The following is a 23,846-nucleotide window of genomic DNA, read 5'->3' as shown; positions in this document are numbered from 1 at the left end:
ATGAGATCAGGATTCAGACCTTTGCAGTTCTGTAACAAATTGCATCATGTTTTTGAAACTGGGGTAATGAGACAAGTAATAGACTACAAAAAATACACCCCCAAAATTTCATCGTCCTTAAAAACAAACAAACAGACAAACAAACAAAGCCCTCTCAAAGTCCCTGTCCTTCCTTATGTCCCAGGTTGTGTTTTGCTGCTACTTTAGTACAGTGACGGGCCAAAAACAAATGCCAGCTTCACACAGGCAAGAAAGCTGCAGAGAAAATTTGTTCTTTGTCTGATAGAAAAAAAATTCTTTGCAAATTTCAAAGAAAACACATTTGAGAAATCCATCTGGGCCAGCCCAGTTCAATTCTTTGCGATCTGAAAATTTTCGATCAATGCTTTTTTCAGTGGAAAACTGGGGTTTTGACTGAAGGGAGACTATTTTGAGGAAAGTAGACGCTTTCTGAAATATTTTTGGCAGAAAACCAAACCCTGATTTTTTTTCTGCCCCACCCCAAGATCTGTTCAGTTTTCAGCCAAACTATTTTGGTTTTCAGTTGCTAAAAACCAAACACTTTTTCAGGTTTTCCAATTTTTGGTGAAAAGTTGAAATTTTCAGCAGAAACACACACACACACACCCTTGACCAGCTTTAGATGTGAAGAACAAAATTGAGACATCAGGAGAATATAGTAAATTACATACATGAATTTGTAACTAGAAAGAACTCTCTTCTTTCACTGTACTGTCCCATCTATCTTGTGCACCAAAATTAGTGCATTTGCTTTTGAAGAACAAACTGTTACCTGCTGTTTGCGTTTTGAGGAAAGCACTTTTAAATCAGAACAGCAAATCTCTCCACTGCCGCCCTCATAGATCTCAGTACCTGTACTTGCAGTAGAAAGGTGAAAACTAACAATAGTCAGTTAGTACCAGAGTCTGATGGGTTATTCACACTCAGGGCTTGTCTACACGTACCGGGGGATCAATGCGCAGCAATTGATGCATCGGCAGTTGATTTAGCAGGTCTAGTGAAGACCCGCTAAATCAAATGCTGATCACTCTCCCATCGACTCCTGTACTCCACCTGAATGAGAGGTGCAAGGGAAGTCAACAGGAGAGCCTCTCCCACCAATATCACCTAGTGTGGACCCCGCAGTAAGTAGATCTAAGCACGTCAACTTCAGCTACATTATTCACGTAGCTGAAGTTGCATAATTTAGATCGATCTCCCCCCTGTAATGTAGACAAGGCCTAAGTAGTACCCTGAGCTACAGATAGGTCCATCTGACGTCAGTGGGACTACTTATGCTGTAAGGTACTACTCAAAATCGGTTAAGCCCTAAACATTCCTCATTGTGTTCACTAATTCACATTAGTTGAATGTACTTAATTACTAGAGCAGTGGTGGGCAACCTGTGGCCTGTGGGCCGCACTCATCAGGGTAATCTCATCAGGGTAATCATCAGGGTAATCTGCTGGCGAGCTGCAAGAAAGTGTTTACATTGACTGTCCACAGGCTCGGCCGCTCGCAGCTCCCAGTGGCCCTGGTTTGCTGTTCCTGGCCACTGGGAGCTGCAGGGGGACGTGCCTGCGGACGGTCAATGTAAACACTGTCTTGCGGCTCGCCAACGGATTACCCTGATGGGCCGCGTGTGGCCCGTGGGCCTCAGGTTGCCCACCACTGTACTAGATCATGGAAAATATTCATTGCAAAATCCAAAACCACATATGTTCCTCTCATTTGGCATTTCCTGGACTGCTTGAAATGCAACCCAGAGTCTCTCAAAGGTTCCCAGACCTGGGCCCAATCTCATGAGCAGGGCCCTACCAAATTCACAGTTCATTTTGATCAATTTCACAGTCATAGGATTTTAAAAAACATAAATGTCATGATTTCAGCTATTTAAATCTGAAATTTCACAGTGTTGTAATTGCAGGAGTCCTGACCCAGAAACGAGTTGGGCGGGTGGGGGGGTCGTAAGGTTATTGGAGTGGGGGGTGCGGTACTGCTGCCCTTACTTCTGTACTGCTGCTAGTGGCGGTGCTGCCTTCAGAGCTGGGCGGCCGGAGAGCGTCGCCGGCTGGCCGGGCGCCCAGCTCTGAAGCAGAGCCGCTGTCAGCAGCAGCACAGAAGAAAGGATGGCATGGGATGGTATCGCCACTCTTTCTTCTGCGCTGCTGCTGGTGGGGCGCTGCCTTCAGAGCTGGGCGCCCGGCCAACAGCCGCCGCTCTCTGGCCGCCCAGCTCTAAAGGCAGCCCAGAAATATGGGTGGCAATACCGTGACCCCCCTAAAATAACCTTCTGACCCCTCTACAACTTCCTTTTGGGTCAGGACCCCCAGATTGAGAAATACTGGTCTCCCCCATGACATCTGTATAGTATAGGGTTTCACAGGGGAGATCAGATTTCATGGTCCGTGACGTGTTTTTCAGGGCCATGAATTTGGTAGGGCCCTAGTCTTGAGATCCCAGGACAATCTATGGTTTCACATCTAAACGAGACAAAAGTCATTTCTACGGCTGTGAATGCTGAGTTAATATAACCCCCTAACTAAAATTTAGGGGACATGCACTCCCGTAGACTGAAAGAGAAGGAAACCAACCCTTGTGAACTGCTGAACATCCAATGTCTGCCCCTGGAGGCAGGCACGCACCTGTTACTGAACTCAATGGGCACTGGGAGGTTTTGCTCTGATTATACCCCAACCATTACATTATGGTTTTGCATTTTCAATCCAAATTTACCACAATGTTTTGCTGGTTTCATTCTCTCTTTGTCTTTGATTCTTTCCCCTTCCCCAACAAGATGCACCATTAACTCAGCATTCACTGCTCCAAGGGTCAAATTCTGCTCTCACTTGCACCAGTTTGCTTTAAGAGGCTTGTAACTGTACAGCTTAACTGCATCCCACCTGTTTCAATGGGAATTGGATTTTGCCTTATGTTAACGCAGGATTTGCAATCTGCCATGTCCGTGGCACATTATCTTCCTATTCTGAGAATAATGGATGCCATGGTGCCCCAACCACTTGGCAGTGGAAAATAGTGAAGGCCTGATTCTCCACCAGTTTTATGATTTCAGTGGAAATACAGGTATAAATCTACTGTAATGGGTTTGAGACCAGGCCCTGAGTTTGTAATGACATTCACTGTACATCCCCATATTAGAATACATCCCCATGAAGAACTTCTGTGCTTCATTTGACATTTGTTGTTCATCCTTAATCAAACGCAATTCAAATTCTGTATTACACGTTTAATAATGTAACCCCCATTATTTTGCCCCCTGAAGAGAAGAGCAGAATTGTCAGTGACTCTCAAAGTGCTGTGCTTTTGCCTCTGCAATATGGAAAAACGCACACACTCAAACTGTAAACATCTTCTAACTCACATTTATTCAAATGGTACATTGATAGTGTACAAGATACTACTCATTTCAGATGGGGCCAACACACCCCAGTAAACACTGTGAAAATCTTTTTACACTATGAATACTGTATTCAAACATTTATAAATATTTGACAGCTCTAGGGAATGATCTACACTTCACTTTTTTTAAAAGGGTTGCTCTCATTTAGATGAATTTACTTCAGCCAAAAAACAAGACAGAGAAAAAAAACTCCATGAAGCTGTTTCCGCAAACAAAGGGACAAATCTTGAGTCCCTTACACAGTTTTTTTATGTGACCGTGGTTGGAGTCTGCCTGAGTCAGAACTGAGGCAAAACTATGGATCTCAGGATTTGACTCCAAGCCAGTGAAGGCCTGATCTTATAGGGGCTGAGTGCACTCAACTCTTGTTAAATCGGTGGGCACTGAAGGCGTTCAGCACATCACACGAGATGTTCACTATGACGGTGTCAGGCCCTAAAGTACCTGGAAGTTCTTGTATGCAGTTGATTTCTCTATGCATGTATGCGACGCACTATTCCCGCAAAGCAGAGCAGGCAGCCATGCTAACTACACCGCACAACAGTTTCCAAAGCTGTCCCCTGCCATGTACCCTATACACAGCCTTCATTACAGATGTGGTTGCCGTTGATGAGGCTGAACATGGCCACTGAATGGTTGGTGCTCTTGAGGGAGGTCATTCGAGTGGTGCTTCTGCCCATGCTTTGGGACCTGATGAGGAGACGGGTTCTGCAGCACAACAGCTGGTTGTTGAACTGTTTCCTAAAACTTTTGCTGAGCAAGTAGAGCGCGAAAGGGTTTACGCAAGAGTTAGCAAAGGCCAGGATTCGAGCACAGATGCTGGTGATGAAGTGCAGCACTGAGGTGTCTACCTCTGAATAATGGTAGGACCGGTATAAATAGATGATGTGATTAGGAAGCCAGCAAAAAGCAAAGAGGCACACAAACACCAACACTGTCTTGGCCAGACGCTTACGTGAATCAATCTGAAAAGAACAAAGAGAAAAGTAGATTAGCGAATGTTCCTCACTTTGGCAAAAGCTGGTGAAATTGGAAGCTAATTACTTTTCCTGTCACCGGGCGTGGATGTGGGGGAAATGAGACAGTTATTGCAGGGGAGTCTGGACTGGACAGGACTTTAGCACTGAGCGAGTCAGCTGCCCAAAAAGTAAGAAACGAAACAACTAAAACATCTCTTCTATCCTAAAGATAAAACTCAGGTGAACCTAATGCTCAGTGACAGAGTATCACTAACCCCAGCATGGTCTACAGAAGTCCAAGAATCAGCAACATATTAGCCAGGGTAGGGGCTACCTAGCATACTTCACAGAGTGCAAATACGTTACTACTTGGGGCCATGTGGTAAACATACGCGTATATAATGCCGGCAGACCCTGCTCGTCAGGCAGGTGGGATCATTGTTTCTCCTTCATGGAGTCTTCTTCCCCAGCTCCTGTAGCCTTCCTTTCTCCTTCTCCAAGCTTCTTGTATATTTCCTTATTGAAACCCCTCCTAGTCTCCTGGGTTTCTTTGATCTATGGTTAGTAAATTTTCTCCAGAAAAACCCTCCCCTCAGAGAAGAAGGGTAAAAATGGCTTTCCCTAAGTTGCAGTCACTCTTTAGGATAACTTTTGTATGACCAAACAACCATCATTAACATTAAGTATTCCCCATTGTCCTTTGTCTAGTGAGTACCAGCTGCATGTCCTGTCAGCAATGATGGATCCACATACGTATTGGCTTTCCGTGACACAGAAATTTCATGATACAATTTAATAATATCATCCACCATTCGTAAATTGCAGACAGAACCCCCAACTTGTCACAGGGCCATCTCAGAAATGGCTGTGCCAATCTTCCAGTTCAAACCATGATGGGAGAAGGCCGAGGCGCAATGAAAGGACAAACTCCCTGAGGCCTGACCTACACTAGGAAAAGCTGTAATTTTACCACATGATAGCTAACATGTTACACAGACAGGGCAAGCTGTGGTCTTACATTGATTTAGAGGGCGAAGGGGAAATCCTGAGGGGGGCCTAGGGTTCACCTCGAGCAGCTAAATCTAAGTAAAGCTACAACCTGCCCAGTCTGCACTAGGGTGATACAATGTGTTCTCTCTCTCTCTCATTGTAAAAACATATTTATGTCCCTAGAGAGGACAAGACCTTAGAGGGGACCCACCATCCAAAAGAGGAAGATACAGCTGCTCCACCCAGGGAACCTCTAGACAGTATTGCATCATGGGAGATGCAATGCCTCCTGGACCTTGCTGGCAGACAGTGTACTACCACTTGTCTTAAGAGGCTGCTGTATGCATGTCACTTTGTGGTCATGCCCTACCTCCTCCCCACCCTTCCTAGAGTGGCTTTTGCTGCTAGCTCCACTTGCTCTGCATGTAAGTCTTGAAATTGTGAACACCGCTTGGGGCCTCCCTGCTCTTCCATATCCGGGCAGCAGCTGGGCACATTCAGGCCCTTGCAGAGTAATGGGCTCGGTTCTGATTGCTTCAGTTGAGAAGGGTGAGAGCTGAAAGTGTGGGTAGGACAACATAGCAAACGCTGTGCACAGGCTCGCTTACCTATGCCTGACTCCAGCTGGCACAGGTAGCAATAGCAAGGAAGACAGCACAGCAAGCTGGTTACATACCCAGAGTCTCACTACCTGTTCTCAAATTCTTGTCTTCACTGCTTTTGTTACCTCCTAGCTTGGACAGATCAGGGGTTCTCAATCTTTCTAGACTACCGTACCCCTTTCAGGGGTCTGATGTGTCTTGCGTACCCCCAGGTTTCACCTCACTTAAAAACTACTTGCTCACAAAATCAGACATAAAAATACAAACGTATCACAGTACAATATGACTGAAAACTGTTTACTTTTTCATTTTACCATAAAATTCTACATAAAGCAAGTAGAATATAGATATAGAAGCAAGTAGAATATAGATTTCAGTGTATAGTATAGCAAGTCAATGTCTGTATGAAATTTTAGTTTGTACTAACTTCACCAGTGCTTTTTATGTAGCCTGTTGTAAAACTAGGCAAATATCTAGATGAGTTGATGTACCCCCTGGAAGACCTGTGCGTACCCCCCAGGGGCAGGAGTGGGCAAACATTTTGGCCCGAGGGCCACATCTCGGTGGGGAAATTGTATGCAGGGCCATGAATGTAGGGCTGGGGCAGGGGGTTAGGGTACAGGAGGGAGTGCGGGCTGTGTGTGTGGGGGGGGTGCAGTGTGCAGGAAGAGGCTCAGGGCAGGGGGTTGGGATGTAGGAGGGGTGCGGGCTGCAGCAGGGGGCTCAGGGCAGGGGGTTGGGGTGTGGGGTGGAGGGTACAGGGTGCAGGAAGGGTTCGGGATGTGGCTCCGGCCCGGCACTGCTTACCTCGAGCAGCTCCGGGTGGCAGCGGTGTGCAGCGGCCCTAAGGCAGGCTCCCTGCCTGTCCTGGCCTCGCACCACTCCCAGAAGTTGCCAGCATGTCTGGCAGTGGCTCCTGGGGGTGGGGTGGGGCAGGCAGCTCCGCCGCATGCTGCTCTCGCCTGCAGGTACCACCCCTGAAGCTCCCATTGGCCGCAGCTCCCCATTCCCAGCCAATGGGAGCTGTGGAGGGCGGTGCCTGCAGGTGAGGGCAGCGCACGGAGCCCTCTGCCCTCCCCCGCCACCCCACCAGGGACGTGGTGCTGGCCGCTTCCGGGAGGTGGCACGGGGCCAGGGCAGGCAGGGGGCCTGGCTGCTGGAAATGTTGTGGGCTGGATTGAAAGCCCTGACGGGCCGGATGCGGCCTGTGGGCCATAGTTTGCCCTCCCCTGCCCAAGGGTATATGTATCCCTGGTAGAGAAACACTGGTATACACTAGCCTGTACACAGCTTTTGCTGAGTAGTCATATTCAGAATCCCAGCTCTCATCCTTGTAAAATTTAAGGAGAGTTAGATGGGTCTCATTTGAGGTATAGATGTTTATAAAGTGTATCAAAGTCTGATCAGCCACTCCTTTACACACTTGTGCTCCTTTTCACACCCCAATGTATAGCACTGAACAATCATTAGGTACTGCTTGGCACTGCTTGAGGCAAGATTTGAGGCTTTTTGTGCTCTGACCCAATGTGGCAAATGCTATATTCTCATTACTCACATGAAAGATTTGAGTCAGATAGTCACATCCCAAAGCACTATAAGTAAACTGAGAATTAAGATGGTCACAAAAAGCAAATCTTTTCCCATGATAGAAGCAAGCACGAAGCAGGCAACAGAACACTGCCATAGCACGTCATGACTTTATTTTGTGTTCCTTTAATTGCATAAGCTGAAAATTAGCTATTGAATTCAGAAAAGATTGACATGTACCAGATGACAGTCATATGTCCCCAAAGATCTAACTGTAAATTAAACCCTGTGGGATAAGTCTCTCATGAGTGAACTGTACATATATATTTTTAATGTATCCTTAATTTGATACTGAAGCTATTGTGGCCCACATCCGCACTATGAAGAAAGGAAACAATGCAATAAAGAAATCAATATCACTTATCTAAGACAAAGACCTATCACTGCTGAATGCACTGCAGGAGTCAAATCATTGACTGACTTTGCTGGAGCAGACTCACTTTTTGCTATCTTTATAATTCTGTATACAAACCTTTGGGGAAAGGACAGGCGAGAAGTGACTCTTTATACTTCTAGTGCACTTTAGTGGGTAATCAAAGCAGTCACCAAACAGGTGGAAAGGTGGGAGTGGTGGGAGAAAGACTTATAAACATTCAAAAGTAATGTAAGATACGTCCTTTGTGAAATCCCCCCATTTACTATGCTGAAAGCACATCTTTTCACCCACGTGGTGCTACCTGATAACCAGTGATGGGAAAATTTCTAAAGGTTCAAGAAATTCAGTTCAGATCTGTTACTGACTTAGGGTAAAGTCATTGTTTGTACAGCTGATCCCACTCAGACTAACAGCAGACTTGGAGCCTAAAACATAAAAGCATGAGCCTCTACTGATTGAGCTAAAGTAGCAAGAAAGTTGCTACATGAGAAAGTTGCACCAGCTCAATTTAAGGTGAGGATTTAAACTGATTTATTGACACTGGAGCAAAACCCTGTACTAACACTTATTTCAGTTTAAGCATGGCTTACGTTAGTTTACTTACAATCAAGTGGGACTTAAGCCAGACTGAAATAATCCACATGTAAACTGAAATAGGAAAGTCCACACAGGGGGCTGTACTAATTTAAAAGTTTAAAAGCAATTCAAGTTAAAGAACTGTAACTTTCCCATTTAGACAAGATCTAAGGGTAGCAGCACACTGGAGCTGGAGGGGTCATTTCCAGCTCAAGGAGACATACCTGTGCTAGCTCTGATCAACCTAGTGTGCTAAAAATAGGAGTGGAGCCACACTGGTGCAAGCAACTTGTCCCGCAAGTACATGCCAAGGGTTTCAGACAGGATTGTACTTGGGGCAGCTAGCCCAGCTCACTGTTTGTGCCCCCATGGACACTGTTATTTTTAGTACTCTCTCTTGATCAAAGCTATGAAAGATATGTCTACCTGAGCTAGAAATAACGCCATCTCCAGTATAAACATATACTGTTTGTGCCCTTAGCTGGAAGCAGTAGTAGATTCACAAATCTCCAGCCACTAAATGAGAACAGGTTTCAAAGTGGTAGCTGTGTTAGTCTGTATCAGCAAAAACAATGAGGAGTCCTTGTGGCACCTTAGAAACTAACAAATTTATTTGGGCATAAGCTTTTGTGGGCTAAAACCCACTTCATCAGATGCATGGAGTGAAAAATACAATAAGCAGTACATTACAGCACATGAAAAGATGGGAGTTGCCTTACCAAGTGGGAGGTCAGTGCTAATGAGGCCAATTCAATTAAAGTGGAACTGGCCTATTCTCAACAGTTAACAAGAAGGGGTGAATATCAAGAGAGGGAAAAGTACTTTTGTAGTGCCAACGAGGCCAATGCAATCAAGGTGGGTGTCGTCCACAAGGGTAATGTACTTTCAAATAAAATAATTTCATACCTGTTTCCTAACATGTATGTTTCCTTCCACAGGTATATTGTAAGCACTCCGGATCAAATTTTTAGCAATGAAATAGTAATACACTGAAATGATGGATAGAGGAATGATGTAAAAGATCAGAAATGATGCCATTGAATGAATTTTTGGATGTAGCCCATCAGAATGTGGGTAAGGAGCACAGCTGATGAATGTTTTGTTAGTGTCTCTGTCATAGAAAGGGTGCAAGTCAGAAAACACTGCTTCAGGAATGGCCAGCAGCATGGATAAAATCCAGATCATAGCAGCTTTCACACAAATCTTCATCAGCGCGTGGGAGGCTTGGATATCCATCGGTCTCACTATCGCTTTATACCTAAGAGCAAAGAGAAAGAACTGTTACTAACTATGACATTGAAAATAGTCACACTGGGTCAAATGTATCTTTGTCCAATCTTTCACTGAGTCCCCTTTTCATTTTGGAAAATCCCAGCAACAGTTTTCAACTGGTGCTGGTTGAAATTTTTAACATTTCTGAAATTTTGCAATCAGCTCAACTTGTCACCAGTTAATTCAATTTCAGGTGTATTGATTTTGAACATGTACAGATATATTCTGAGATCCACGTATGTGTACAAGTGGCATTAAGAGGAAGTAAAATAAATGCGTGTACTTTTAAAGCATAAACAGCGTGATACTACTACAAATAGAATAGCACTTCATTCAGTATTGTTCAAGAAAACTAGACTAGATATTGCTTAAAGAGTTTGTAAAAGCTGCTGGTGACTTCTTTTGGAGTTGAGGGTACACAGCACTTCTGAAACTCAGACCTTGTGTTTTCAAAATTGTAACAGATATTCTACCCATTTAAATTACTTATGTGTGGTCTAGGACGCAGTTTCCATTTGTTCATAATTAATTGTATCCAAATTAACTAGCATGTGGTGATTTACAGAAGACAAGTTATGAAGAAAGAAATTACGTGCTACATTATGTAAATATGCATAATAGATTTTGTGTTTCTGTACACTTTTTCCTTCCAGAATTTCAAACTTTTTTAAAAGTTTGAATTTCCAATTCAGCACAGAAGCAAAATATATTTGAAGCTTGTATGTAGAATGAAAAGCCCATATAACAAAATAGCCACATATAAAAAGAACCCCAGATTGAAATAGGTGCATTTAAAAATTCACAATTCATAAATAGTATAGTATTATACTATAGTATATAAAGTATAAATTAGAAGTAACAGATGGAATTTAGGAAATAATATCTACAGGTTTTATACAGTATTATTAAATTAATCATACTCATGATAATGGAATTTATATCCTATTTTCTACTTAAAATCTAGATATTTTTATTTGCCCAATCCCCCTTTAAAAGAGTATATGGAAAATGAATCCCTATAGAGTTAGGGGTTAAGTGGTCAACATAGAATAAAACATAAATGGCGACTCACTTTCTCATAACTGTTCTTCACGATGTGTTGAATATGTCCATTACACTTTAGGTGTCTGCACATCACGTGCACCAGTGCTGGAGAGTTTTCTGTAGTGGTACCCATCAGGGTGGCTCTGCCCACTGCTGGGCTCCTCATACTCTGAAGCAAGGATATAAAGGGTGGAGTTGCCCCATCCCCCCTTCAGTTCCTTCACACCGGAACCGATAGTAGGCTCTGATGCATCAGGAAAGGAGGGTGGGTCGTGTAATGGACACATGCCTACGAACATCGTGAAGAACAATGATTATGAGAAGATGAGTAACCATTTTTTCTTCAAGTGCTTGCATACGCCTGTTATACTCTAGGTGACTCCCAAGATATTACCCCAAGAGGCAGGGTAGGGAGTCTCATCAGAAGAGGGACTGCTTCCCAACATTGGCATGCTTCTATGATGCAGCATACAGTGCTTGGTGAGTGTATGAATGGAAACCATGTCTCTGCTCTACAGATGCCCATAACTGGGATTGTGCCACAAATGCTGCTGAGTTCAAATGAGCTCTTGTTGAGTGCACTGTGTGTTTCTCAGGAGGCATTGCTCCTTTGCCAGTATAGCACATTGTAATGCAGCTGGTGATCCATTTCGAGAGTCTGAGTTGTAATCGGGTGGTCTCTCATATATTCCATAAAAGACGCAAAGCTGGGAAAAGACACAAAAAGGCTTTGTTCTATTTAGGTAAAACACCAATGTTTGCTGAATGTCCAAAGTACGGAGCCTCTGCTTGTCTTTATGTGTATGTGGTTCAGGAAGGAAACTGGCCAGTGAATAAACCAATTAAAATGGAAATTGGCCACCACCTTTATAAGGAACATGGGGTATATTCTCAGCTGAACCTTGTCTTTGTAGAAGACTGTGGAGGATGGATCTGTGACCAATGCATTCCATTCTCTCATCCTTGTGATGGAGGTAATGGCCTTTAAGAAGGCTACCTGTGCTGACAGATGTTGAAATGAGCATGATGCTAAAGGCTCACAAGGAGGGTCAATAACCGCAGACAACAGCAGATTTAAATCCCAAGAAGGTGTTGGGTCTCTGACAAATAAAAACAATCTATCAAGACCCTAAAGGAACCTGGTAGTGATTGGGCAAGTGAAAACAGTCTAATCATCTGTGCAAGGGTGAAATGCCAAGATGACTAAGGGCTAGATCTGACTATCCCCTGACTAAGGGCTAGATCTGACTCCTGAAGGTACACAAAATGGTCCAGAATTATGGGAGGTGGCCCAGATGGAAAAACACTTCCATTTACTCAGGTAAGTAGCTCTTGTGGGTGGCTTTCTGCTATTAAGGAGTACTTTCTGAACTGCTACTAAGCAATGTGCCTTCTTTACATTCAGCCACTGATGAATCATGCCATAACATGTAGCACCCAACTGTGGTTCTGTGTCAGGAGATCTCTGACTATTGGTAACAATAAAGGTTCATGAGTGGACAATTTGCAGAACTCTGTGTACCACATCTGTCTCAGCCAGGCTGGAGCTATAAGGATCATCTTGCCTTGATCTTGCTTGAGCTTGAGAATGACCTCTTGAGAATGTGGATAAATTGGAGAGAGTCCAGCGAAGGGCAACAAAAATGATTAGGGGACTGGAACACATGAGTTATGAGGAGAGGCTGAGGGAACTGGGATTGTTTAGCCTGCAGAAGAGAAGAATGAGGGGGGATTTGATAGCTGCTTTCAACTACCTGAAAGGGGGTTCCAAAGAGGATGGCTCTAGACTGTTCTCAATGGTAGCAGATGACAGAACGAGGAGTAATGGTCTCAAGTTGCAGTGGGGGAGGTTTAGATTGGATATTAGGAAAAACTTTTTCACTAAGAGGGTGGTGAAACACTGGAATGCGTTACCTAGGGAGGTGGTAGAATCTCCTTCCTTAGAGGTTTTTAAGGTCAGGCTTGACAAAGCCCTGGCTGGGATGATTTAACTGGGAATTGGTCCTGCTTTGAGCAGGGGGTTGGACTAGATGACCTTCTGGGGTCCCTTCCAACCCTGATATTCTATGATTCTATGACCTGGGAATCAGGGGTCCTGGCAGGTAGGCAAAGAGGAGCTCTTTGTTCCATGGAAACAGGAAAGTGTCTGACATTGATCCTGAGGTGTGTCCCACCCTGGAACAGAAGTAGGGATACTTCCTGTTCTGTCAAGTTGTAATCAGATCTACAGATGGGAAACCCTCTACACTGAATACCCATGCTAGAACATTTGTGTTGAGGGACCATTCATGAAGTTTCTTGAAGGCTTTTTCTAAATCTTTCATTGTCACTCAGCATTATAGCATCCTGTTTGTTGGGTCACCTGTTCAACAGGTAAACATTCTTCAGAGCTAAGTTCTAGATTCAAAATGGTCTCTACCCAAAAATATCTACAGACACATCCACGTTGACTGTTGTGTAGCCAGTGATATATTGCCCCAAACCACGGTGGGGCTCCTTTTGTCTCTAACTTAATGTACGATTAAGTCAATGGGAGTCTGCCCACTGAAATCAGTGGGAAGACATTGGATCAGACCCATGGATGGGTAAAAGTGCAGGAATCAACATCTTTGCTTCCCATGATTACTAATACCACATATTTGGCGGGATGTAGTAGAAAGAGAGAGCCTGAGACATGAGGCCTGGTATAGCGGGTCTGGTGTAAGGCCTAAGGCCTGAACTAAAATAGTCAGGCACTGCTGATATAAAGCAAAGTTAGCAAAAGTTTGGCTATGAGCAAAAGTCAGGCCCTGTTACAAAGCAGATGCTTGCTTGCAGGTTCACGATCCGATATATGAACTTGGCAAGAACAGAGCTGTCATTGCAAAAACACAAGCATTCCTAGGCACTGAGAATTTCTGTAAACATATTCCAGAAGGCTAGTACCAGAATACCCCGATACAAGGTTATGGTATAAACACGCTCCCCGAAGATGGTACGTGGACACACTGACCCCCCCTTAAAGATAAGGTCAGGCTGACAGGGTGATGGCTAGAGACGTTTTGATCAAACCAATAGGTACACGGTAAAGGGTGGCAACTAACCACGTCAGTGGGGCAATGCGTAATTTGTTTGTATCGGCGTATAAAAGAGGGGTCAAAAAGGGGGTGTCTTTGGCCGGTCGAGGGGGGAACTGAAAGTCCCGCCATTCACTGAGCTGATCCATTGTCTTGGGCATACATGTATTAAGTGCACTTGTAGCACGTATAGGGCATTAATACTGTGCTTTCTTGGCAATAAACCTGGCCAAACACCTCTGCCACTGAATAAAGTCTGTGATCTTTTGGGGCAGTTTGATCGAGCCTGCTGTATGGACTATCTGGCCAGAACCAGTGCAGCATGCAGCGAGAACACATACGCAGCAAATAACTGACCATAGGGGATAATGAGGATCTGCGCTTCTCCTACTCTCTATGTTAGACAGCGAGGTGCTTGAGCATATACCTAACTTTAAGCATGGGCGTAATTGTGACACTCCCCAGCGTACCCAGCGGGGTGAGGCCCCTCACCATTATCACCACCTGCCTTTAGCATGGAGCAGTCTTTTCTGTGCCTGCTGTGGATAAGCTCTCTGACAGCACAAGCACTGCCTACCAGCCTCCACAGGCCTCGCCTCCTCTGTACAGGTAGCAAGAGGCACACACCAACCTCTGGGTCCTCAGAGCATTCCCTGCAGTGCTCTGTTCCTGATCCACTGGAGACTCGCCTAATTATCAGGTCAGCTGTTCCCAAAGTCACAATATACTCAGGATCGCCAGCTGGTTTAACACCACAGCACTTACTCTTACTCTTGTTTTCACTATATCTATCAATCAATCAATCAATCAATCAATCAATCAATCAATCAATCAATCAATCAAATAATAGAGATTCAAATGGTTTATTGTAAAATAAAATCATAACATGCTTTCTTTCTAGACCTAACTAACAGGTTAACTTCCTGTCTAAAGAAGTTTCTCACCCAAAGGTCTCTCCAGCATTTTCAGCCAAGCCTGGCCGAGATCAATTTTCCCTCTAATTTTTTACATCCATGTGTGGAATGAATTTTGTTATGTGCACCAATATGGAGGTGATGTATACGGGGCTGGGGCTGGGGGGGTTTGGAGTGTAGGAGGGAGCTCAGGGCTGTGGTAGAGGGTTGGGGTGCAGGGGGTGAGGGCTCTGGTTGGGGGTGAGGGATTTGGGGTGGGGCTGGGGATGAGGGGTTTGGAGTGTAGGAGGGAGCTCAGGGCTGGGGCAGAGGGTTGGGGTGTGGGGGGTGACGGCTCTGGCTCGGTGTGCAGGCTCTGGGGTGGGGCCGGGGATGAGGGTTTGGGGTACAGGAGGGGGATCAGGGCTGGGGCAGAAGATTCCTGTAACCCACGTACACTCCCTCTGTGTCCCTTGCCAGATGGCACTGAGAGATTCCTGGGTCACCGTAGTCTCATTCATTTCAAATAGAACTTCAGTGGTAATATTGACAGTTAGCCATGAGCTTATGTACCCTGCTGAAGCAGGGCCTAACTGAAGCTCTTAATATAATGTGCTCTCTGCTATCCATGCAGTGAGACTAAGGGCCTGATCTTGTCATCACACACACACACACACACTCAGGGCCTGATCCTGCCATTATATACATACATACATACACAAGCACACAAACCCCCTAAACTCAATGGCAGCTTGAGGTGTGCATTGTATGGTACCATTCAGTTCTCAGTAACAAACCTAGCCACCACCTTCCTGGTGCTGCTACCCCAGTTTGCTCTCAAATTCAATATCTCTAATTATTGTGTGATACTGACATTTTTCAGTTGAAAAATACCTAAAGGAATTCCCACAGAGGATTAAAAAGCAAGAGATGATTCAGGGGCCATAATAAAGGCCAACATTTGGAAAGGAGAACATGCCTTTTGAAGACTCAATCACATAAAATTTGATGCTAGTCAAGAAACACCGTCAGTGCCAAGCATTCCAAGTTGTCAATCTGCACAGAGGAAAAAGCCTGATTGCTGATTCAATTGGAAATATGAATGAGACTGACCTATGCTTCTGTTCAGACTTTGAACTGTTCTGTACCCATTGTACGCATTAGACAGAGAATCACACAGAAGCCACTAATGACCTCATATGCAGGATGGTTGCCTGAGTGCTATGTGCCTTGGGATCCTATTATTACCAGGACAAAGAAATCATAGATGAGGCTTTAAACAAAATCAGTTACTCTTTTAAAACCCATTCTTAAGGCACCATACGTAGCAGGAAAGCAGTCAATCATAAAAACATAGGGCTGGATGCTCAGCCAGTGCTGCAGCAGTACAAAGCTGCCCTAAAGCCAGCTCAGCTAGCCCATTTCACAATTCCCCCTCCCTAGGGCACCCCGCAGGGTGGCAAAGAGCTGCTACAACAGCTTCAGCGCTAGTCCTTTTCTCTGGACTTTTCAAAGGGGGCCTGGCCAGAATATCCCTGCCCCTGGCAATTCCTGGCTGCTGGAACAGCCCAGGAGAGTCATGGGCAGCCAGCATAGTTTAGAACATGGCTACTCTAATCTGTGCCAGGAGGCTGGTCTAGTGTTGAAGTCACCACTTGGAAGATCCAAAAGGTCCCTTTTGAATCTCCTGTGAGCTGCACCCAGCTCTCCCCAGCCAAGGCCCAGGAACTGGCCTACTGACTCTAAATGCCAATAAACTTCTGTCTGACTGAATTATGTATGATGAATTTTTCTCAAATTTGAACAAGGCAAGAATCTGCCTAGCAAAACCTGACCCAGTGTAGTCCCTGCCGTTGCCCTAGAAGCAGGATAATAGCTACACATACAATACTCAGTCGTGTTTCACCGAGAGCACTTCCTAGCCTCACCCCTTTTTGTGAGCCATGGCTAACTGACTCCCTCCAATATGTGGTCTGATTTATTTAATTTTTGCTCTTCTGAGTTTGTTATAACTGCCAGAATTAAAAACCAAGCCGGGAGAAGAATAGAAGACAGGCTGTTGAGGACACGACAGTACTTAGATCTCTCTAAGTATGTGTCTCTAGACTAGGGTTGTCAGTTTTGGTTGGACATATTCCTGGAGGTTTCATATCATGACATCATCTGTAATTAGAGATGAATCTTTAATTCCTGGAGACTCCAGGGCAATCCTGGAGGATTGGCCACTCTACTAGTCTGGACTGACTCCCAGCACGCCTCTGTTTACGTGCATCTGGCTGGATCTGTATTGTGATGATTAGATAATTATTTCCTGCTTTTCCAATCATTGAAATTGCCTTACCTTTCTAATAAATGCCATAGACAAGGGATCTGTATGGTTAGGTTTTTTCCTGTTGAGGTTAATATGTCACGGAAAATGTTGGGAAATTGCGTTATCACTCCGATATGTAATAATACTGCCAATAATAATACCACCACTGATGTACTTTCCAGCTTCAGCTATACAAACATTAGTCAGTGCAATGCAAACAGCACTAATGCAGCACCTACAGACATAAACAGACTAATATGTGTGCCATAAGAAAAAAAAAACTGCACACCTATTCTCTAAAAGCATTCATTATAACAAATCTCCACACCGGGAACTCTGTTCCTTGCCAGCTGGTATAAATTGGCTTAGCTCCATTGTGCTCCTCTACAAAGTTAAGACAATTTACGCCAGCCGAGGATCTGCCCCCCAATGTATTATTGCTCAGACACCCCTAACTGTAGAGATTTGAAGGGCAGTTTTTATTCCACAGCAATGAGAGAGACATTCTGTCCCTGCTGCCACAGTCTAAGTCCCTAGTGTTTTTTTCCTCACTACTTACAGCTGAGGAGTGACCTATGGATGTTGCATCCATTGCAAAATAACTTAAAAATGACTAAATCTGGGGAAAGACATGTGATGTTTTCTCTCAGGGTTTAAATCCATTTAGCCATGTTTGTCTCCGTTTCCATCATTTGTTTAAAGGAGGTAATTCTGCGCTGTGTGAGGAAGCTGGTGCCCCTGGCAGCCTTACCTTTCTTTTCTCTTTCATGCCTCTTTTGAATTGATGACTCACATTCTCTTTTTTTTTTCCTCCCTCTTTCAGGTCATCAGTTGAAACAAGTGTAGGAGAAGTTTGAATCACTGCATCCCTGCTTTGCTATAAGGCCCTTTGATGGGGGTCCCTGTGTTATTTCTGATTGTCCCACTCCTTGAAGGAGTTGATGTAGATGGGGCAGACAACAGAGCTGGGTGAATAACTGACTTTTTCAGTTTTCTGGCAGTTCTGAAAAAAATCTGTTTTGATCTGAACTGAAACCGACATTTTCCCAAATTTTGGGTAAATCAAAAGTTTTAAAAAAATTGTTTTGGGTCAGATGAAACATTTTGGTTTTGGTCTGTTTTCACCTCTTTAAACAGAGACAAAGGAAATGAAGGGCTAGAGTTACAAAAATGGAGGAGTTCCCCTCCTCATATCTAGTAGTCCAGCAGTCCGGGCACTTACTCGGGACACGGGGGAGACCAGGTCAAATGCCTGTTCTGGGGCAAGGATTTGAACACAGCTCTTCCCCAGCCCAGGTGAACACTCTAGCCAATGAGCTATTAGATATAAGGGGACCACTACTACCTTCTCCTTGGTTTTTGTGAAGCTAGCTCCAAACAATCAAAATGTTTTGTTTTCGCTAATGTTGAAAGAAAAATTCATTTCAACCCAGCCAATTTGCTGAAATGGATATGAATTTGTGAAATGTTTCTGTTGATCTGAAAATGCATTTTTTGGGGGCAAAAACTAAATTTTGTCTAAAATGTTTTGATTCAGCTCTCACAGAGAATGATTGCCCACTGATGTAGAAGTGGATATCTGGGCTACATGCACAGAATAACAGAACAAACCATGGGAACCCTTGACTAAACAATGTCACCTCTGAAGAGTCTGGCTGCCTCATCTCAGAGAAGCTGAAGTCATTAGTGTCCATATTAAACTACCCAAAGTCTCTGTCCGTTGGGACACTGCTCTCCATTTCTGAGTGTGCACATAACTGAAGGTGCAATTTTGTACTGCAATTATTTTTGCTCACAATTTAGATCTGAAGTTCTTATTTGTGGATGCAACCAAAGACACAGACTTCCAAGCTACCTAAATTGTGGGTACAAATGAGCATGGCAACAAAAGGGGGCCTGCAACTATTTACACACCTACTTACAAAAATGGAGGCCTGGGTAGGGCCTAGTTTAAAAACTCAGAGTGCATAGGAGCCATACAGCCATTCCAAAGTCTCCTTTCCAATACAGATATCATGGATTCACAAATCTCAAATTACCCATAGCCCTAGCTTATCCCCATAAACAACTGGAGCCTACAGTTTCCCTGATAAATATGACTTGTCATGAAGCTTTATATGAATTTATAACAGCACACGTTTCCCAAAGTCAGTAGTTTCCAGTAAAGAACATGCAATGGAAGGTGAGCCAGATGTTCAACAGTATATCTCAGAATGATGCCTATTTAGTGTACTAAAAACTCATCTTACTGATCAGAAGTCACACTTACTTTCAGTCTGACAATTAGACAGAGATCTCCCTTTAACATGCACTGACTTGGTGGCAACCAGAAAAATTTCCTCATTACGCTTAATCAAAGGGCAGTATCTAAGATTGCATGTGCCCTCTGATATGATAGGCATTTGGAGATCTAGCTCAGGAAACGTTTGGAGATCTAGCTCAGAATATAAAAACAAACATCTGTATTTTCCACAGTATGCATCCGATGAAGTGAGCTGTAGCTCACGAAAGCTTATGCTCAAATAAATTGGTTAGTCTCTAAGGTGCCACAAGTACTCCTTTTCTTTTTACTCAGAATAGATGATCAGAACATGTAGTGTACTGTCCTCTAGCCTGCTGCATTTCACAGACCCCTCCCAGAACCTCTGTTCCACCTACTTCCTGCACGAGTCCCCTATCAGCCATGCATAGTAATGTCCCCCTTCTCAGGCATTACATATCTGCCTTATTGAGTGTGACTGCCAGGTGAGACTGCACTTGTTCCAACACTCCACCAGATTTTGGGTACACATGTGCCCTTACAGACTCCTGGTCTCTTGTCTCCCAATGCCTCCAGAGATCCTCAGTTTTCCCATCAGAGCACCATTCCGCTGGCCTTTCCCCTCCCACCGCAGACAGGGTTGAAGCCTTACTCCTATATGGCAGAACTCTGAGACTCTGCATGCATCTTGGGGAGAGACATGAGGAGAAAACTCTGCATCACATCTGCTAGACAGAGCATTCCTGTGGGCTGGGTCTGTAGGAAGGTCTTAGAACAAGGCCCAAATATTACCAGCTAAAAAGAATCCTATTGCTGCTGGGTTTTGGACAGTCTATAAAACAAAACAGTAGACCATCCTCTACAATTTATAAATTGGTCAGAAAACTCGGGTATATTGAGGGGGGCGGGGGGAGTCCGGACTCCTGGGCAAAAGGTTTACAACAAAATTCCAGAAAATTTGCCTGGCCTCTGTTTTAATACAAACTCAACATTCAGACTGTATCAGGTTTGCTGAATACTTTGTGAACCTTTCAGGCTGAGTTGGAGCCAATTGTGTGCTAGTATCAGGTTTTACATTGAAATCATGAGTCTTTTTATTTTTTAATGTTAACTCACACAGTTTGAGTTTTACTTTGAGATGCTGGGTTCATTTCATCCTGAAACTTAGCCCTGGTCTACCCTAGGACTTTAGGTTGAATTTAGCAGCGTTAAATCGATTTAAACCTGCACCCGTCCACACAATGAAGCCCTTTATTTCGACTTAAAGGGCTCTTAAAATCGATTTCCTTACTCTACCCCTGACAAGTGGATTAGCGCTTAAATCGACGTTGCCGGCTCGAATTTGGGGTACTGTGGACACAATTCGATGGTATTGGCCTCCGGGAGCTATCCCAGGGTGCTCCATTCTGACCGCTCTGGACAGCACTCTCAACTCAGATGCACTGGCCAGGTAGACAGGAAAAGAACCGCGAACTTTTGAATCTCATTTCCTGTTTGGCCAGCGTGGCAAGCTGCAGGTGACCATGCAGAGCTCATCAGCACAGGTGACCATGATGGAGTCCCAGAATCGCAAAAGAGCTCCAGCATGGACCGAACGGGAGGTACGGGATCTGATCGCTGTATGGGGAGAGGAATCCGTGCTATCAGAACTCCGTTCCAGTTTTCGAAATGCCAAAACCTTTGTGAAAATCTCCCAGGGCATGAAGGACAGAGGCCATAACAGGGACCCGAAGCAGTGCCGCGTGAAACTGAAGGAGCTGAGGCAAGCCTACCAGAAAACCAGAGAGGCGAACAGCCGCTCTGGGTCAGAGCCCCAAACATGTCGCTTCTATGAGGAGCTGCATGCCATTTTAGGGGGTTCAGCCACCACTACCCCAGCCGTGTTGTTTAACTCCTTCAATGGAGATGGAGGCAACACGGAAGTAGGTTTTGGGGATGAAGAAGATGATGAGGAGGAGGAGGTTGTAGATAGCTCACAGCAAGCAAGCGGAGAAACCGGTTTTCCCGACAGCCAGGAACTGTTTCTCACCCTAGACCTGGAGCCAGTACCCCCCGAACCCACCCAAGGCTGCCTCCTGGACCCAGCAGGCGGAGAAGGGACCTCTGGTGAGTGTACCTTTTAAAATGCTATACATAGTTTAAAAGCAAGCATGTGAAAGGATTACTTTGCCCTGGCATTTGCGGTTCTCCTAGACGTAGTCCTAAAGCCTTTGCAAAAGGTTTCTGGGGAGGGCAGCCTTATTTCGTCCTTCATGGTAGGACACTTTACCACTCCAGGCCCGTAACACGTACTCGGGAATCACTGTAGAACAAAGCATTGCAGTGTATGTTTGCTGGCATTAAACCAAAATCCGTTCTTTATCTCTCTGTGTTATCCTCAGGAGAGTGAGATATAATTCATGGTCACCTGGTTGAAATAGAGTGCTTTTCTTCAGGGGACACTCAGAGGAGCCCATTCCTGCTGGGCTGTTTGCCTGTGGCTAAACAGAAATGTTCCCCGCTGTTAGCCACAGGGAGGGAGGAAGGTTGAGGGGGTAGTCACGCGGTGGGAGGAGGCAAAATGCGACCTTGTAATGAAAGCACATGTGCTATGTATGTAATTGTCAAGGTTCCTCCCCCACTCTGAACTCTAGGGTACAGATGTGGGGACCTGCATGAAAAACCTCCTAAGCTTATCTTTACCAGCTTAGGTCAAAACTTCCCCAAGGTACAAAATATTCCACCCTTTGTCCTTGGACTGGCCGTTACCACCACCAAACTAATACTGGTTACTGGGGAAGAGCTGTTTGGACGCGTCCTTCCCCCCAAAATACTTCCCAAAACCTTGCACCCCACTTCCTGGACAAGGTTTGGTAAAAAGCCTCACCAATTTGCCTAGGTGACTACAGACCCAGACCCTTGGATCTTAAGAACAATGAACAATCCTCCCAACACTTGCACCCCCCATTTCCTGGGAAATGTTGGATAAAAAGCCTCACCAATTTGCATAGGTGACCACAGACCCAAACCCTTGGATCTGAGAACAATGAAAAAGCATTCAGTTTTTTACAAGAAGACTTTTAATAAAAAATAGAAGTAAATAGAAATAAAGAAATCCCCCCTGTAAAATCAGGATGGTAGATATCTTACAGGGTAATTAGATTCAAAAACATAGAGAACCCCTCTAGGCAAAACCTTAAGTTACAAAAAAGATACACAGACAGAAATAGTTATTCTATTCAGCACAATTCTTTTCTCAGCCATTTAAAGAAATCATAATCTAACACATACCTAGCTAAATTACTTACTAAAAGTTCTAAGACTCCATTCCTGGTCTATCCCCGGCAAAGACCCAGCATATAGACAGACACAGACCCTTTGTTTCTCTCCCTCCTCCCAGCTTTTGAAAGTATCTTGTCTCCTCATTGGTCATTTTGGTCAGGTTCCAGCGAGGTTACCTTTAGCTTCTTAACCCTTTACAGGTGAGAGGAGCTTTCCCCTGGCCAGGAGGGATTTCAAAGGGGTTTACCCTTCCCTTTATATTTATGACACGCCCCCCAAATCTCAGCTAGGGTGAAACACTGGCTGGGATTTCTTCCTGGAGCTCTAGGAAAAACAGAGTTAATAAGACACATGCATCTCTAAATATACTACCAAGTACATAAAGACTAACAATATTTTCCACATCTCAAGGACGATTTTAACCAGTTGACTCTGGGATACTTTCACGGGAGAGTGCATCAGCCACTTTGTTAGAAGCTCCTGAGATGTGTTGGATGTCGAAATCAAAATCTTGGAGAGCTAAACTCCACCGAAGAAGTTTTTTGTTAGTTTCCTTGACGGTGTGAAGCCACTTCAGTGCAGCATGGTCGGTTTGCAGGTGGAAACGCCGTCCCCAAACATATGGGCGTAGCTTTTCCAGAGCATAGACAATGGCGTAACATTCTTTTTCAGTGACTGACCAGTTGCTTTCCCTCTCAGACAGTTTTTTGCTGAGAAACACTACAGGGTGGAATTCTTGATCAGGTCCTTTCTGCATTAAAACTGCTCCCACACCACGCTCGGACGCATCTGTGGTTACTAGGAACGGTTTGTCAAAGTCTGGGGCCCTTAGTACAGGGTCAGACATGAGTGTCGCTTTAAGCTTGTTAAAGGCCTTCTGACACTTTTCGGTCCACTGAACTGCATTTGGCTGTTTCTTTTTGGTTAGGTCTGTCAGTGGGGCAGCGATTTGGCTGTAGTGCGGTACAAATCGTCTGTAATAACCGGCCAAGCCTAAGAAGGATTGAACCTGTTTCTTTGACTTTGGGACAGGCCACTTTTGGACAGCATCCACTTTGGCCTGGAGGGGGCTGATAGTTCCTTGACCCACCTGGTGTCCAAGGTAAGTCACTCTGTTTAGGCCTATTTGACACTTCTTAGCCTTAACAGTTAGTCCTGCCTCCCTTATGCGCTCAAGGACTTTTTGTAGATGTTCCAGGTGGTCTGCCCAGGAATCCGAAAATATGGCCACGTCATCA

The 23,846-nt window shown here is 44.6% G+C and overlaps 1 protein-coding gene across 1 annotated transcript in view; it reads right to left on the bottom strand.

The window, feature by feature from the left end:
- Positions 1–3,993: 3,993 nt before the first annotated feature.
- Positions 3,994–23,846, bottom strand: part of GRPR (gastrin releasing peptide receptor) — a 50,091-nt gene continuing 30,238 nt past the window's right edge. Inside the window, exons 2-3 of the mRNA XM_073328012.1 lie at positions 9,418–9,769; positions 3,994–4,386 (exon numbers count right to left, since the gene is read on the bottom strand). Coding sequence (XP_073184113.1) covers positions 3,994–4,386; positions 9,418–9,769 — 745 coding nt within the window. The remainder of the gene's footprint in view (positions 4,387–9,417; positions 9,770–23,846) is intronic.

The sequence above is a fragment of the Lepidochelys kempii genome, chromosome 1, assembly GCF_965140265.1.
Source record: "Lepidochelys kempii isolate rLepKem1 chromosome 1, rLepKem1.hap2, whole genome shotgun sequence".
NCBI lineage: Eukaryota > Metazoa > Chordata > Testudines > Cheloniidae > Lepidochelys > Lepidochelys kempii.
This window is presented reverse-complemented; position numbering and strand designations above follow the sequence as displayed.